At 47.5% G+C, this 14,126-nt stretch overlaps 1 protein-coding gene across 1 annotated transcript in view; it reads left to right on the forward strand.

The window, feature by feature from the left end:
- Positions 1-242: 242 nt before the first annotated feature.
- ADCY9 (adenylate cyclase 9) overlaps positions 243-14,126 on the forward strand; it is a 113,898-nt gene continuing 100,014 nt past the window's right edge. The window contains exon 1 of the mRNA XM_073648257.1: positions 243-2,756. Coding sequence (XP_073504358.1) covers positions 1,082-2,756 — 1,675 coding nt within the window. The 5' untranslated portion in view covers positions 243-1,081. The remainder of the gene's footprint in view (positions 2,757-14,126) is intronic.

A 14,126-nucleotide genomic window follows, 5' to 3' on the forward strand; every position in this document is an offset into this window, starting at 1 on the left:
ATGTCACGGAAAATAAAAAACCTACGTAATCTTCCTCCGTGGCCATGTAACACAGGAGGAACACTAATGACTTTGGATCCGTCTCCTTCTGCATCACTAACATACGTTCCTCATTCAACCTTCTTTATTCCTTTCGCATTTTTCCCCTTGAAATCACATAACTGTGGTTCCCTTTCCTCAGCCTTTACCCCTTTTCCCATCTCTCTCCACCTCCCTTTCCTCATTGCCTGCCCCCATTCTCTCTCCTCCTCCTCCTCTTCCCCCCTCCCTGCTCAACCCAGCATAGGAAAATCAGCCAGGAAAGCCAGAAGAGAGAGCGAGCGGCCTGTCTGTGTACTGGTGTGAGGCCCCTCATGTCTGGCCAAAGAGAACTGGAGCTTCAGATCCCTCCTGTGTGCACCCCTAACCACCGGGAAGGGGGAACCTCAACCTGCTGCATAGATAGCGAGTGATCGTGAACCAAGCACCACTGCAAAGCCATTGCATAAAGAGGGATCCAGAAGAAAAGGAAGACTGCAATTAACATCTAGCACCCCCAAAAAGAAGAGGGATCCTCAGGAAATTGTTTCTGTCTTCGTATCCTTTATGAATTGACTCCGTTAGCATGTCATCCTGGGAATACTGGAATATTTTCTTATAAAGATGGAGCCCCCCATAACGTGGATGGAATATAATGTATATTATTTTCTCCCTCTGGGCACACAATACCGAGTGAGCTTCTCCTAAATATTTCCAAGAGGAAGGAGATGATAGGTGACAGGGTCTACCGTCTCTTTCGGCGTGTCTTTCCGACATATTAATGTATGGACTGCATTGCCTTACTCTGGTGTGGTCCGTCTGCATCTGGAGATATCTGCTTTCCTGAATGACTGTATTTAGCTACCAGAAGAGACAGACAAGAGAGGCTACTTTGCATGGAGGCGCAAGTGAGTGCTGCCTCAGGCAGGCTGAAGCTGTCAAAACCCTTGTGTTAGTCTGTAGCTGAAGGTTAGGAGGGGGCGGCAGTGTTATTGGTGTTGGAAGGGGGTGTGAAGTGGAAAAAAAGAAAAAAAAAGTCCCAGGAAAACTATATATTGACAATATGGCTTCCCCGGTGAACCAGCAGCTGCTGCATCATACGGAGGTGAGGTGTGATGGCAGTGGGGATAGTACTAGTGTAACTGTGAAAATTAACAGGCAGCACCACCAAGCACCTTCAAGACGTTGCAAATATAGCATATCATCCAGCTGCAGCTCGGGGGAGTCGGGAGTCAAGAAAGGTGGAGGAGTCGGGGGTGTTAGAAGACAGAAGAAGCTCCCCCAACTTTTCGAAAGATCAACATCCAACTGGTGGAACCCAAAATTTGATTCCAGTAACCTAGAGGAAGCCTGCGTGGAGAGATGCTTCCCCCAGACGCAGCGCAGGTTTCGCTATGCTCTACTGTACCTCTCTGTCTCTGCGCTCCTGTGGAGCATCTACTTTGGTTTCCATATGAAAGCCAAACTTATTGGCTACCTTGTACCAACCCTGTGCTTCCTTGTGGTGTGCCTAGGCTTTTTCTTCTTCACCTTTACTAAACCGTATGCTCGGCACTGCACGGCAGTCTCCTTACTTGTCACATTGCTCGTCTTTGCCTTGACTTTGGCCTCTCAGTTCCAGGTTCTGACTCCTAAAGCTGCCCGCAATGATCTATCCAACGTAACTTCCTTCCTAATTCCCACTTCGACTTCTTGCTTGTCCCAAGTTGGCAGTTTCTCCATTTGTGTGGAGGTTTTGCTCCTTCACTACTCAGTCATGCACTTGCCCTTGTACCTCAGTGCCTGTCTTGGGGTAGTTTACTCTATACTTTTCGAGACATTTGGATACCACTTTCGTGATGAAGGGTGTTTCACTCCTTTGGCTGATAGGATGGCTCATTGGGAACTTTTGAGCAAGGCGCTATTGCATGTGTGTATTCATGCTATCGGAGTTCATCTCTTCATAATGTCTGAGGTCCGATCACGCAGCACTTTTCTAAAGGTTGGCCAGTCCATCATGCATGGCAAAGATCTAGAAGTGGAGAAAGCCCTCAAAGAAAGGATGATTCATTCTGTCATGCCACGGATTATTGCTGATGACCTGATGAAGCAGGGTGATGATGAGAGTGAGAATTCCGTAAAGCGGCATTCGGCGTCAAGCCCTAAAAGTCGCAAAAAGAAGTCCTCTATCCAGAAGACCCCAATTGTCTTCAGGCCCTTCAAGATGCAAAGAATAGAACAAGTCAGCATATTATTTGCCGATATTGTAGGATTTACGAAGATGAGCGCCAACAAGTCTGCTCATGCCCTTGTGGGACTTCTCAATGACCTGTTTGGCCGTTTTGATCGGCTCTGCGAGGAGACGAAATGTGAGAAGATCAGCACCTTGGGTGATTGCTACTACTGCGTGGCTGGATGCCCTGAGCCACGGGCAGATCATGCCTACTGCTGCATTGAGATGGGCCTTGGCATGATTGAGGCTATTGAACAGTTCTGCCAGGAAAAGAAAGAGATGGTCAACATGCGTGTTGGTGTACACACTGGAACGGTGTTATGTGGTATCCTTGGCATGCGGAGGTTTAAATTCGATGTGTGGTCAAATGATGTCAACCTTGCCAATCTTATGGAGCAGCTTGGTGTGGCCGGCAAAGTGCACATTTCTGAGAAAACGGCAAAATATCTGGATGATCGATACTTGATGGAAGACAGTTTGGTGGTGGAAAGAGTTGGGCAGATTGTGGCGGCCGATCAGCTGAAAGGTAAGACCTGTTCCATTAATATGCTATTACGCCTTTATCCTAATTCTTTGCTCAGAAACAATAACCTTATTTACAACAACGTGATTTTAGAACAAAACTGACAGCCCGTCACCTGACATTAGATTATGAGGAAGTCAAAACTACCACAGTACATAATTAAATTAACGAGGATTATTTTAGTCTTTGATTTAGATCTTAGACCAACTTCTTGTAGCGTGGCGATAAATTCTCCCTTTGAGCATTGACAATTTTGAGTGTTACGCTCCTAATTTTCTTTGAGTAGGTCCCCGAGAATTAGATGCCTATCTGGCGCTGCTTTATCCTGTTCATTTGTATTTATTAGATATTACGTATTATCGAGCAATGTCTAATCCCATCCTGATAATCCGCTACCATGAGATCATGATATATTACTCTACAATTGAGAAAAACGCTGTGTAATCTTGTCTTGATAACCTGTAGCCACTATGTAGTCATTTGCTTTATCCACATATTCATATTTTCCTGTAATGTCCAAGAGACTTCTCGGAAAAAAACGGGAGACCTCTCAGACTCCTGGAAGAGTAGACTAGTCTCCCAGATTACCAGGTATGGCATTAGTAGTTCAGGGTTGGTGACATCTGAGACAAATATTGGTCCATGCCTCCATCACTAAACCACTGATGGCACACGGCACTGTGGCTGCCACTTATATATGTGGCACCGGTGGCCGAGTTTGCACATGAACTGGATCTTTTACCTGGAGTTCCTGGTCTCTTGGCGTGAGAGATCACTACTTTTAATTCTATCTCCATTCAGGTAAGTAGACCAGGTACAGTATGTCCAGAGTCACACAGATGGTGGCACTATTTTTTGGTATCAAGTCTTACTGATCTAATGGGCTTGTACTGATTTAGAGGTTCCTGTGGCTGCCGCTGTTGAGAGGGCACTGTGGTTGTCACGATTTTATGGAGGACATTGACTGACACTATTATGGGCTGTGTTTTTATACAAATCTGGATGCCCCATTGTGAAAGGCCAAACTTGAGCCCCCAACCCCATAGTCTCCCAGCTGCCATTAAACAACCTACTAAGTTCCCACAGGGATCCAGTGGGATACAGGGTTCTTCCTACACACGCAAATCGAACCACTTAGATGCTATGGTCGCTGTTCATTATGGCATCTAAGGGGTTTAACTGCTGCAATCAGAGCTAATGCCAATCGCAATTCAAGGAAACTCGATTGGGGATGTTTTTAGGACATACCCGAAAGTGCGAGGCTTATGTCTAAGAGTTTTCTGATGTTCGTACCCCCTGTAGTATTAAAGGCTAACAATGCAGAATAAAAAAAAGATCCTAAAATGTGATCCACTGGAGTCTGGAGATCCCACTTCACATTCACAGACCTGACTGATCTTGTCGATAATCCAAAATTGGAGGATCACGTTATATTATACCTGAAACTAATTTGCTGTGACTGTTAATCCTCAGTATGCAGATTACCGGAGATCACTATATATTACATACATTCCTAGAACTCACTAATCCTGCTTCATAATCCACCGTCGGGGTATTTCTATATGTTATGGTACTGTTTATAATCTTCACTCTTGATAACTATATTATCTAGTGTTTTATAAATGATAACCTACAGTATAGATTACCATGAGTGATTCCTGCGGATTTATGATCCACTGTGCGGTGTTAGTATACATAAAGATTTAGCATGTCATAGTAGATGGCTGACAAACCCATGACACGCGTGTGGAAAGTGGCACATGTGAAAATGTTCCTGGCATTATTGGGTGGTGGGGTCATGAGTCACATTCAGAGCACAGCTGCACCGGCGGCTCTTTTCCTGCCGCCATCTATCAGACCACAGTGGTTACATTCTTCCACCCAGATGCAGAACTCCGCAAGGTATGTTTTTTTACTAGCAGTGTTATAGGGCCCTGTGGCCGGCACTGTTATCAGGGTCATGTGGCCGGCACTGTTATCAGAGTCATGTGGCCGACACTGTTATCAGAGTCCTGTGGCCCGCACTGTTATCAGAGTCCTGTGGCCCGCACTGTTATCAGTGTCATGTGGCCGGCACTGTTATCAGGGTCATGTGGCCGGCACTGTTATCAGAGTCATGTGGCCGTCACTGTTATCAGGGTCCTGTGGCCGGCAATGTTATCAGGTTCATGTGGCCGGCACTGTTATCGGGTTCTTGTAGCCGGCACTGTTATCAGAGTCATGTGGCCGTCACTGTTATCAGAGTCCTGTGGCCGGCACTGTTATCAGGTTCATGTGGCCGGCACTGTTATCGGGTTCTTGTAGCTGGCACTGTTACGAGGGCCTTGTGGCCCGCACTGTTATCAGAGTCCTGTGGCCGGCACTGTTATCAGTGTCATGTAGGCAGTATTGTTATCAGGGTCCTGTGGCTGGCACTGTTATCAGGGTCATGTGGCCGGCACTGTTATCAGGGTCATGTGGCCGGCACTGTTATCAGGGTCATGTGGCCAGCACTGTTATGAGGACCTTGTGGCCCGCACTGTTATCAGGGTATTGTGGCCGGCACTGTTATCAGGGTCATGTGGCCGGCACTGTTATCAGGGTCATCTGGCCGGCACTGTTATCAGGGTCATGTGGCCGGCACTTTTACGAGGACCTTGTGGCCCGCACTGTTATCAAAGTCCTGTGGCCGGCACTGTTATTAGGTTCATGTGGCCGGCATTGTTATCAGGTTCATGTGGCCGGCACTGTTATCGGGTTCATGTGGCCGGCACTGTTATCGGGTTCTTGTGGCCGGCACTGTTACGAGGGCCTTGTGGCCCGCACTGTTATCAGAGTCCTGTGGCCGGCACTGTTATCAGTGTCATGTAGGTAGCATTGTTATCAGGGTCCTGTGGCTGGCACTGTTATCAGAGTCCTGTGGCCGGCACTGTTATCAGGGTCCTGTGGCCGGCACTGTTATCAGGGTCATGTGGACGGCACTGTTATCAGGGTCATGTAGGCAACATTGTTATCAGGGTCCTGTGGCCGGCACTGTTATCAGGGTCATGTGGCCGACACTGTTATCAGGGTCATGTGGCTGGCACTGTTATCAGGGTCATGTGGCTGGCACTGTTATCAGGGTCATGTGGCCCGCATTGTTATCAGAGTGCTGTGGCTGGCACTGTTATCAGAGTCCTGTGGCCGGCACTGTTATCAGTGTCATGTAGGCAGCATTGTTATCAGGGTCCTGTGGCTGGCACTGTTATCAGGGTCCTGTGGCCGGCACTGTTATCAGGGTCATGTGGCCGGCACTGTTATCAGGGTCATGTGACCGGCACTGTTATCAGGGTCATGTGGCCGGCACTGTTATCAGGGTCATGTGGCCGGCACTGTTATCAGGGTCATGTGGCCGGCACTGTTATCAGGGTCATGTAGGCAACATTGTTATCAGGGTCCTGTGGCCGGCACTGTTATCAGGGTCATGTGGCCGGCACTGTTATCAGGGTCATGTGGCCGGCACTGTTATCAGGGTCATGTGGCTGGCACTGTTATCAGGGTCATGTGGCTGGCACTGTTATCAGGGTCATGTGGCCGGCACTGTTATCAGGGTCATGTGGCTGGCACTGTTATCAGGGTCATGTGGCTGGCACTGTTATCAGTGTCATGTGGCCCGCACTGTTATCAGAGTGCTGTGGCTGGCACTGTTATCAGAGTCCAGTGGCCGGCACTGTTATCAGTGTCATGTAGGCAGCATTGTTATCAGGGTCCTGTGGCTGGCACTGTTATCAGGGTCCTGTGGCCGGCACTGTTATCAGGGTCCTGTGGCCGGCACTGTTATCAGGGTCCTGTGGCCGGCACTGTTATCAGTGTCATGTAGGCAGCATTGTTATCAGGGTCCTGTGGCTGGCACTGTTATCAGGGTCATGTGGCTGGCACTGTTATCAGGGTCATGTGGCCGGCACTGTTATCAGGGTCATGTGGCCGGCACTGTTATCAGGGTCATGTGGCCAGCACTGTTACAAGGACCTTGTGGCCCGCACTGTTGTCAGAGTGCTGTGGCTGGCACTGTTATCAGTGTCATGTAGGCAGCATTGTTATCAGGGTCCTGTGGCTGGCACTGTTATCAGGGTCCTGTGGCCGGCACTGTTATCAGAGTCTTGTGGCCGGCACTGTTATCAGGGTCATGTGGCCGGCACTGTTATCAGGGTCATGTGGCCGGCACTGTTATCAGGGTCATGTGGCCAGCACTGTTACAAGGACCTTGTGGCCCGCACTGTTATCAGAGTGCTGTGGCTGGCACTGTTATCAGAGTCCTGTGGCCGGCACTGTTATCAGGGTCTTGTGGCCGGCACTGTTATCAGGGTCATGTGGCCGGCACTGTTATCAGGGTCATGTGGCCGGCACTGTTATCAGGGTCATGTGGCCGGCACTGTTATCAGGGTCCTGTGGCCGGCACTGTTGTCAGAGTCATGTGGCCGGCACTGTTATCAGGGTCCTGTGGCTGGCTCTGTTATCAGGGTCCTGTGGCCGGCACTGTTATCAGAGTCATGTGGCCGGCACTGTTATCAGGGTCCTGTGGACGGCACTGTTATCAGGGTCCTGTGGCCGGCACTGTTATCAGGGTCATGTGGCCGGCACTGTTATCAGGGTCCTGTGGCCGGCACTGTTATCAGAGTGCTGTGGCCGGCACTGTTATCAGGGTCATGTGGCCGGCACTGTTATCAGGGTCATGTGGCCGGCACTGTTAACAGGGTCATGTGGCCTGCACTGTTATCTGGGTCATGTGGCCGGCACAGTTATCAGAGTCCTGTGGCCGGCACTGTTATCAGAGTGCTGTGGCCGGCACTGTTATCAGGGTCATGTGGCCGGCACTGTTATCAGGGTCATGTGGCCGGCACTGTTATCAGGGTCATGTGGCCGGCACTGTTATCAGGGTCATGTGGCCGGCACAGTTATCAGGGTCATGTGGCCGGCACAGTTATCAGGGTCATGTGGCCGGCACTGTTATCAGGGTCATGTGGCCGGCACTGTTATCAGGGTCATGTGGCCGGCACTGTTATCAGGGTCATGTGGCTGGCACTGTTATTAGAGTCCTGTGGCCGGCACTGTTATTAGGGTCCTGTGGCCGGCACTGTTACGAGGATCTTGTGGCCCGCACTGTTATCAGAGTGCTGTGGCTGGCACTGTTATCAGGGTCATGTGGCTGGCACTGTTATCAGGGTCATGTGGCCGGCACTGTTATCAGGGTCATGTGGCCGGCACAGTTATCAGGGTCATGTGGCCGGCACTGTTATCAGGGTCATGTGACCGGCACTGTTATCAGGGTCATGTGGCCGGCACAGTTATCAGGGTCATGAGGCCGGCACTGTTATCAGGGTCATGTGGCCGGCACTGTTATCAGGGTCATGTGGCCGGCACTGTTATTAGGGTCCTGTGGCCGGCACTGTTATTAGGGTCCTGTGGCCAGCACTGTTACGAGGACCTTGTGGCCCGCACTGTTATCAGAGTGCTGTGGCTGGCACTGTTATTAGGGTCCTGTGGCTCAAGAGCGAGAAAGGGAGGTGGGCACTGCTACAAATAAGCGTGGTGGGGTGCTACAGTAACCTGCCAAAATTAAAGTGCAGTAATAGAAGAACAAGACTCAAGGTATAAAAACGATGCACACCCACAAAAAATAGAAAAGATATTTCAAGAAAAATTCTTTATTAATCACAATTTTACAAATGACCATCGACACAAGAGAATAGAATAAAAACATTTAAAAGTAGGCAAAGCATTGCACTGCACAATTACAGAAAAAAGGGGGGGGGGTATTAGTGTGGTGGCCCAAAACAATAAGTCCCCTTTAAACCGCAGGTACGCTGAACATCATTTGTCATATCCCATAGTACAACAGATGGCTGTCAAACATACCATGACATCTGTATTATAAACACAATAACACCCATAGTGTATATGTCATAAATTGATATATATTAAGGGAATGAATTGGGATATTTACCTGCCGGCACTGGAGACCCTATGCGTTACGCTGCTGGACCGCAGCTTTGTCAGGGTCCTGTGGCTTGCACTGTTATCAGAGTGCTGTGGCCCGCACTGTTATCAGTGTCATGTGGCCGGCACTGTTATCAGACTCCTGTGGCCGGCACTGTTATCAGAGTCCTGTGGCCCGCACTGTTATCAGAGTCCTGTGGCCCGCACTGTTATCAGACTCCTGTGGCCGGCACTGCTATCAGAGTCCTGTGGCTGGCACTGTTATCAGACTCCTGTGGCCGGCACTGTTATCAGAGTCCTGTGGCTGGCACTGTTATCAGACTCCTGTGGCCGGCACTGTTATCAGAGTCCTGTGGCTGGCACTGTTATCAGACTCCTGTGGCCGGCACTGTTATCAGAGTCCTGTGGCTGGCACTGTTATCAGACTCCTGTGGCCGGCACTGTTATCAGAGTCCTGTGGCTGGCACTGTTATCAGAGTCCTGTTGCCCGCACTGTTATCAGAGTCCTGTGGCTGGCACTTTTATCAGGGTCCTGTGGCCCGCACTGTTAACAGGGTCCTGTGGCCTGCACTGTTATCAGAGTCCTGTGGCTGGCACTTTTATCAGGGTCCTGTGACCCGCACTATTATCAGGGTCCTGTGGCCCGCACTGTTATCAGAGTCCTGTGGCTAGCACTGTTATCAGGGTCCTGTGTCTGGCCCTGTTATCGGGGTCCTGTGGCCCGCACTGTTATCAGAGTCCTATGGCTGGCCCTGTTATCAGTGTCCTGTGGCCGAAACTGTTATCAGGGTCCTGTGGCTGGCACTTTTATCAGGGTCCTGTGGCTGGCACTGTTATCAGTGTCCTGTGGCCCGCACTGTTATCAGGGTCCTGTGGCCCGCACTGTTATCAGGGTCCTGTGGCCCGCACTGTTATCAGGGTCCTGTGGCTCGCACTGTTATCAGGGTCCTGTGGCCAAAATTGTTATCAGGGTCCTGTGGCCAAAATTGTTATCAGAGTCCTGTGGCTGGCACTGTTATCAGGGTCCTGTGGCCGGCACTGTTATCAGGGTCCTGTGCCTGGCACTGTTATTAGGGTTTTGTAGGTGACAGAGTTAAAGGGGTATTAGTTATAGGGTTATTGGTGGCTGCCACTATTATGAAGGTTCCATGATTGGCACTGATACAAGGGTTTCATTGCTGGCACTGTTATGTGGGTTCTCTGAGTTGCGCTATTCTAAGGGTTCTATGGTTGGCACTGTTATGGGTGTCCTGTGACTGGCATTGGTATGAGGGATTTACAGCTGTCACAGTAATGAGGAGCCTGTTCCTGATAATGTTATGTGGGTCCTATGCCTGACACTGATATGAGAGAGCTGAGAGTTCTCTGGCTGATACTGTTATGAAGGTTCTGTAGCTGTCACTTTTATGTTGGTCCTGTGCCTTGCACTCTTATGAGGGTCTTATGGCCCGCATGGTTATCAGGATCCTGTGGCTGGCACTGTTATCAGGGTTCTGTGGCTGGCACTGTTATTGGGGTCCTAGGGCCGGCACTGTTATCGGGGTCCTGTGGCTGGCACTGTTATCATGGTCCTGTGACTGGTACTGTTATGAGTGTCCTGTGGCAGGCACTGTTATGAGGGTCCTGTGGCAGGCACTGTTGGGTCCTGTGACTGGCAGTGTTATAAGGGTCCTGTGGCTGGCACTGTTATGAGGGTCCTGTGGCAGGCACTGTTATTAGGGTCCTGTGACTGGCACTGTTATCAGGGTCCTGTGACTGGCACTGTTATGAGGGTCCTGTGGCAGGCACTTTATTAGGGTCCTGTGACTGGCACTGTTGGGTCCTGTGACTGGCAGTGTTATAAGGGTCCTGTGGCTGGCAGGCACTGTTATGAGGGTCCTGTGACTGGCACTGTTATAAGGGTCCTGTGGCTGGCAGGCACTGTTATGAGGGTCCTGTGACTGGCACTGTTATAAGCGTCCTGTGGCTGGCACTGTTATAAGGGTCCTGTGGCTGGTCCTGTTATCGGGGTCCTGCCACACAACGTCCATATATTACCAATACCAATATATGGTCCTTCTGGGGCAGCTCGCACAGGATCTTGCTCATCACTGTAAGAGTTCTGGCGAAATGATGGTGAAACTAGAAGGGTTAAAGTCCGGCAGTAAAGACCATTTAGTCCTGCCATCCCACTGCTCTAGATTCTTACCGCCTGTGATCTCAGCCTGTAGGATTCATTTACTTGTGGTTGTACCGCAATCCTTATATTTTCAACTTTCTAATAGGATTTGAAGCTGCGTAACAAAATGAATACTAGAAGTAATTAGAAAATTGTTTTACGAGGATCTATATTGCAACGAGTGCTGGATGGTGGTGTTATTTGGTGCACTAGATGGCGGTTTTAGAAGGACTGTGGTCAGGATTGTAGGAAGAGTGGTCGTTACTACATGATATTTTACGTAGGGCTTTGAAGAGATTGTTCAGGCCAGAAAGCCAGCCATATATGATAAGTGGTTGCTACGTGGATTTGTTGCTGCTTATCTTTGGGGAAATAAAGGACTGGAATGTAAAAATACAAGTTCAATTTCTGTGTTTTGTACGTGGACAGTAGGTGGCACTAGAGAGCCCTTCTGAAGAAGGCTCATTTGCATAATTTTTCCCATAGAGCACTGGCTGCTGGGTCTCTTCAATGAGAATGAGTACCCCTCCAAGAGCAATATATATGTAATATATATATTTATATATATATATATATATATATATACTGTGTATATTTTCTTAATTTTACATATATTGTTATACAATATACTGCATATACAGTATATATATATATATATATATATATATATACTGTGTATATTTTCTTAATTTTACATATATTGTTATACAATATACTGCATATACAGTATATATATATATATATATATATATATATATATATATACAGTACAGACCAAAAGTTTGGACACACCTCCTCATTTAAAGATTTTTCTGTATTTTCATGACTATGAAAATTGTACATTGACACTGAAGGCATCAAAACTATGAATTAACACATGTGGAATTATATACTTAACAAAAAAGTGTGAAACAACTGAAAATATGTCTTATATTCTAGGTTCTTCAAAGTAGCCACCTTTTGCTTTGGTGACTGCTTTGCACACTCTTGGCATTCTCTTGATGAGCTTCAAGAGGTAGTCACCAGAAATGGTCTTCCAACAATCTTGAAGGAGTTCCCAGAAATGCTTAGCACTTGTTGGCCCTTTTGCCTTCACTCTGCGGTCCAGCTCACCCCAAACCATCTCGATTGGGTTCAGGTCTGGTGACTGTGGAGGCCAGGTCATCTGGCGTAGCACCCCATCACTCTCCTTCTTGGTCAAATAGCCCTTACACAGCCTGGAGGTGTGTTTGGGGTCATTGTCCTGTTGAAAAATAAATGATTGTCCAACTAAACGCAAACCGGATGGAATAGCATGCCGCTGCAAGATGCTGTGGTAGCCATGCTGGTTCAGTATGCCTTCAATTTTGAATAAATCTCCAGCAGTGTCACCAGCAAAGCACCCCCACACCATCACACCTCCTCCTCCATGCTTCACGGTGGGAACCAGGCATGTAGAGTCCATCCGTTCACCTTTTCTGCGTCGCACAAAGACACGGTGGTTGGAACCAAAGATCTCAAATTTGGACTCATCAGACCAAAGCACAGATTTCCACTGGTCTAATGTCCATTCCTTGTGTTCTTTAGCCCAAACAAGTCTCTTCTGCTTGTTGCCTGTCCTTAGCAGTGGTTTCCTAGCAGCTATTTTACCATGAAGGCCTGCTGCACAAAGTCTCCTCTTAACAGTTGTTGTAGAGATGTGTCTGCTGCTAGAACTCTGTGTGGCATTGACCTGGTCTCTAATCTGAGCTGCTGTTAACCTGCGGTTTCTGAGGCAGGTGACTCGGATAAACTTATCCTCAGAAGCAGAGGTGACTCCTGGTCTTCCTTTCCTGGGGCGGTCCTCATGTGAGACAGTTTCTTTGTAGCGCTTGATGGTTTTTGCAACTGCACTTGGGGACACTTTCAAAGTTTTCCCAATTTTTCGGACTGACTGACCTTCATTTCTTAAAGTAATGATGGCCACTCATTTTTCTTTACTTAGCTGCTTTTTTCTTGCCATAATACAAATTCTAACAGTCTATTCAGTAGGACTATCAGCTGTGTATCCACCCGACTTCTGCACAACACAACTGATGGTCCCAACCTCATTTATAAGGCAAGAAATCCCACTGATTAAACCTGACAGGGCACACCTGTGAAGTGAAAACCATTTCCGGTGACTACCTCTTGAAGCTCATCAAGAGAATGCCAAGAGTGTGCAAAGCAGTCATCAAAGCAAAAGGTGGCTACTTTGAAGAACCTAGAATATAAGACATATTTTCAGTTGTTTCACACTTTTTTGTTAAGTATAGAATTCCACATGTGTTAATTCATAGTTTTGATGCCTTCAGTGTGAATGTACAATTTTCATAGTCATGAAAATACAGAAAAATCTTTAAATGAGAAGGTGTGTCCAAACTTTTGGTCTGTACATATATATTTTACATATATACAGCCCTCAAAGTAGTACTGGTTCTCATTGAAGAGACCCAGCAGGCAGTGCTTAGTGGGAAAAATTATGCAAATTAGCTCTTCTTCAGACGATCCCACTAACGCCACCTACTGTCCACATACAATATATCTCGCAGGAGGAATTTTATTTTTTTTATTTACGCAAATTTTGCAACTTTGAGTGTAATTTTATAATTTTTTGTGCTATCATCTTTTTGTAACCTCCGGCTCGTTTAGTTCAACTTTTCACCTCGCCCCTGTTTTTTTATTTTTTTTATATATATATTTTTAAGTGTTATCAAAACAAGGAAATGATTTACATAATTGCTTGTCCTCATTTTGAAAACACGTTGCAAGCAGCGGCATCATGAACAAATAAGGTTATTCCAAGTCCATCTGTTTATACGTGACACTTAAAAATCCACCTCCAGTAATGTCTGAAGAGAAGCAGCGAGATCGTAACGCCGGACCGACCTCCAGATGTGGCGTCATTTATGGAATTGTTAATTGCAGCATTTTAGAAAAATTTGATCTTAAAGCTGGCCAAAACACAAGCATTTCCCATGTAAAAACTATTCTGGAGCATCTTTTCCTAAAATTCTGCTTTGTGTTGTCCCTCTGTTACTCCTCCTGGAAATATATGAATATATTGATAACTGGGTGTCGTCATTCCCTTTGCAAATATGGTGTGTCTGACACGGGCAGCACTGACTGCACAAGTCAGGGGAGTTTCCTACCAGCATGCTGGGAGTTGTAGTTTCACAATAGAAGCTGTTGGAGGTTGCTAACCCCCTGCAACTGCATTTACACTTCATGTCAATTTAATCAGGAAGATTAAAGGAATTTCT

This window comes from Phyllobates terribilis, unplaced genomic scaffold (genome assembly GCF_046119375.1).
Source record: "Phyllobates terribilis strain yellow unplaced genomic scaffold, ASM4611937v1 Scaffold_9__5_contigs__length_417890890, whole genome shotgun sequence".
Classification (NCBI taxonomy): Eukaryota; Metazoa; Chordata; class Amphibia; order Anura; family Dendrobatidae; genus Phyllobates; species Phyllobates terribilis.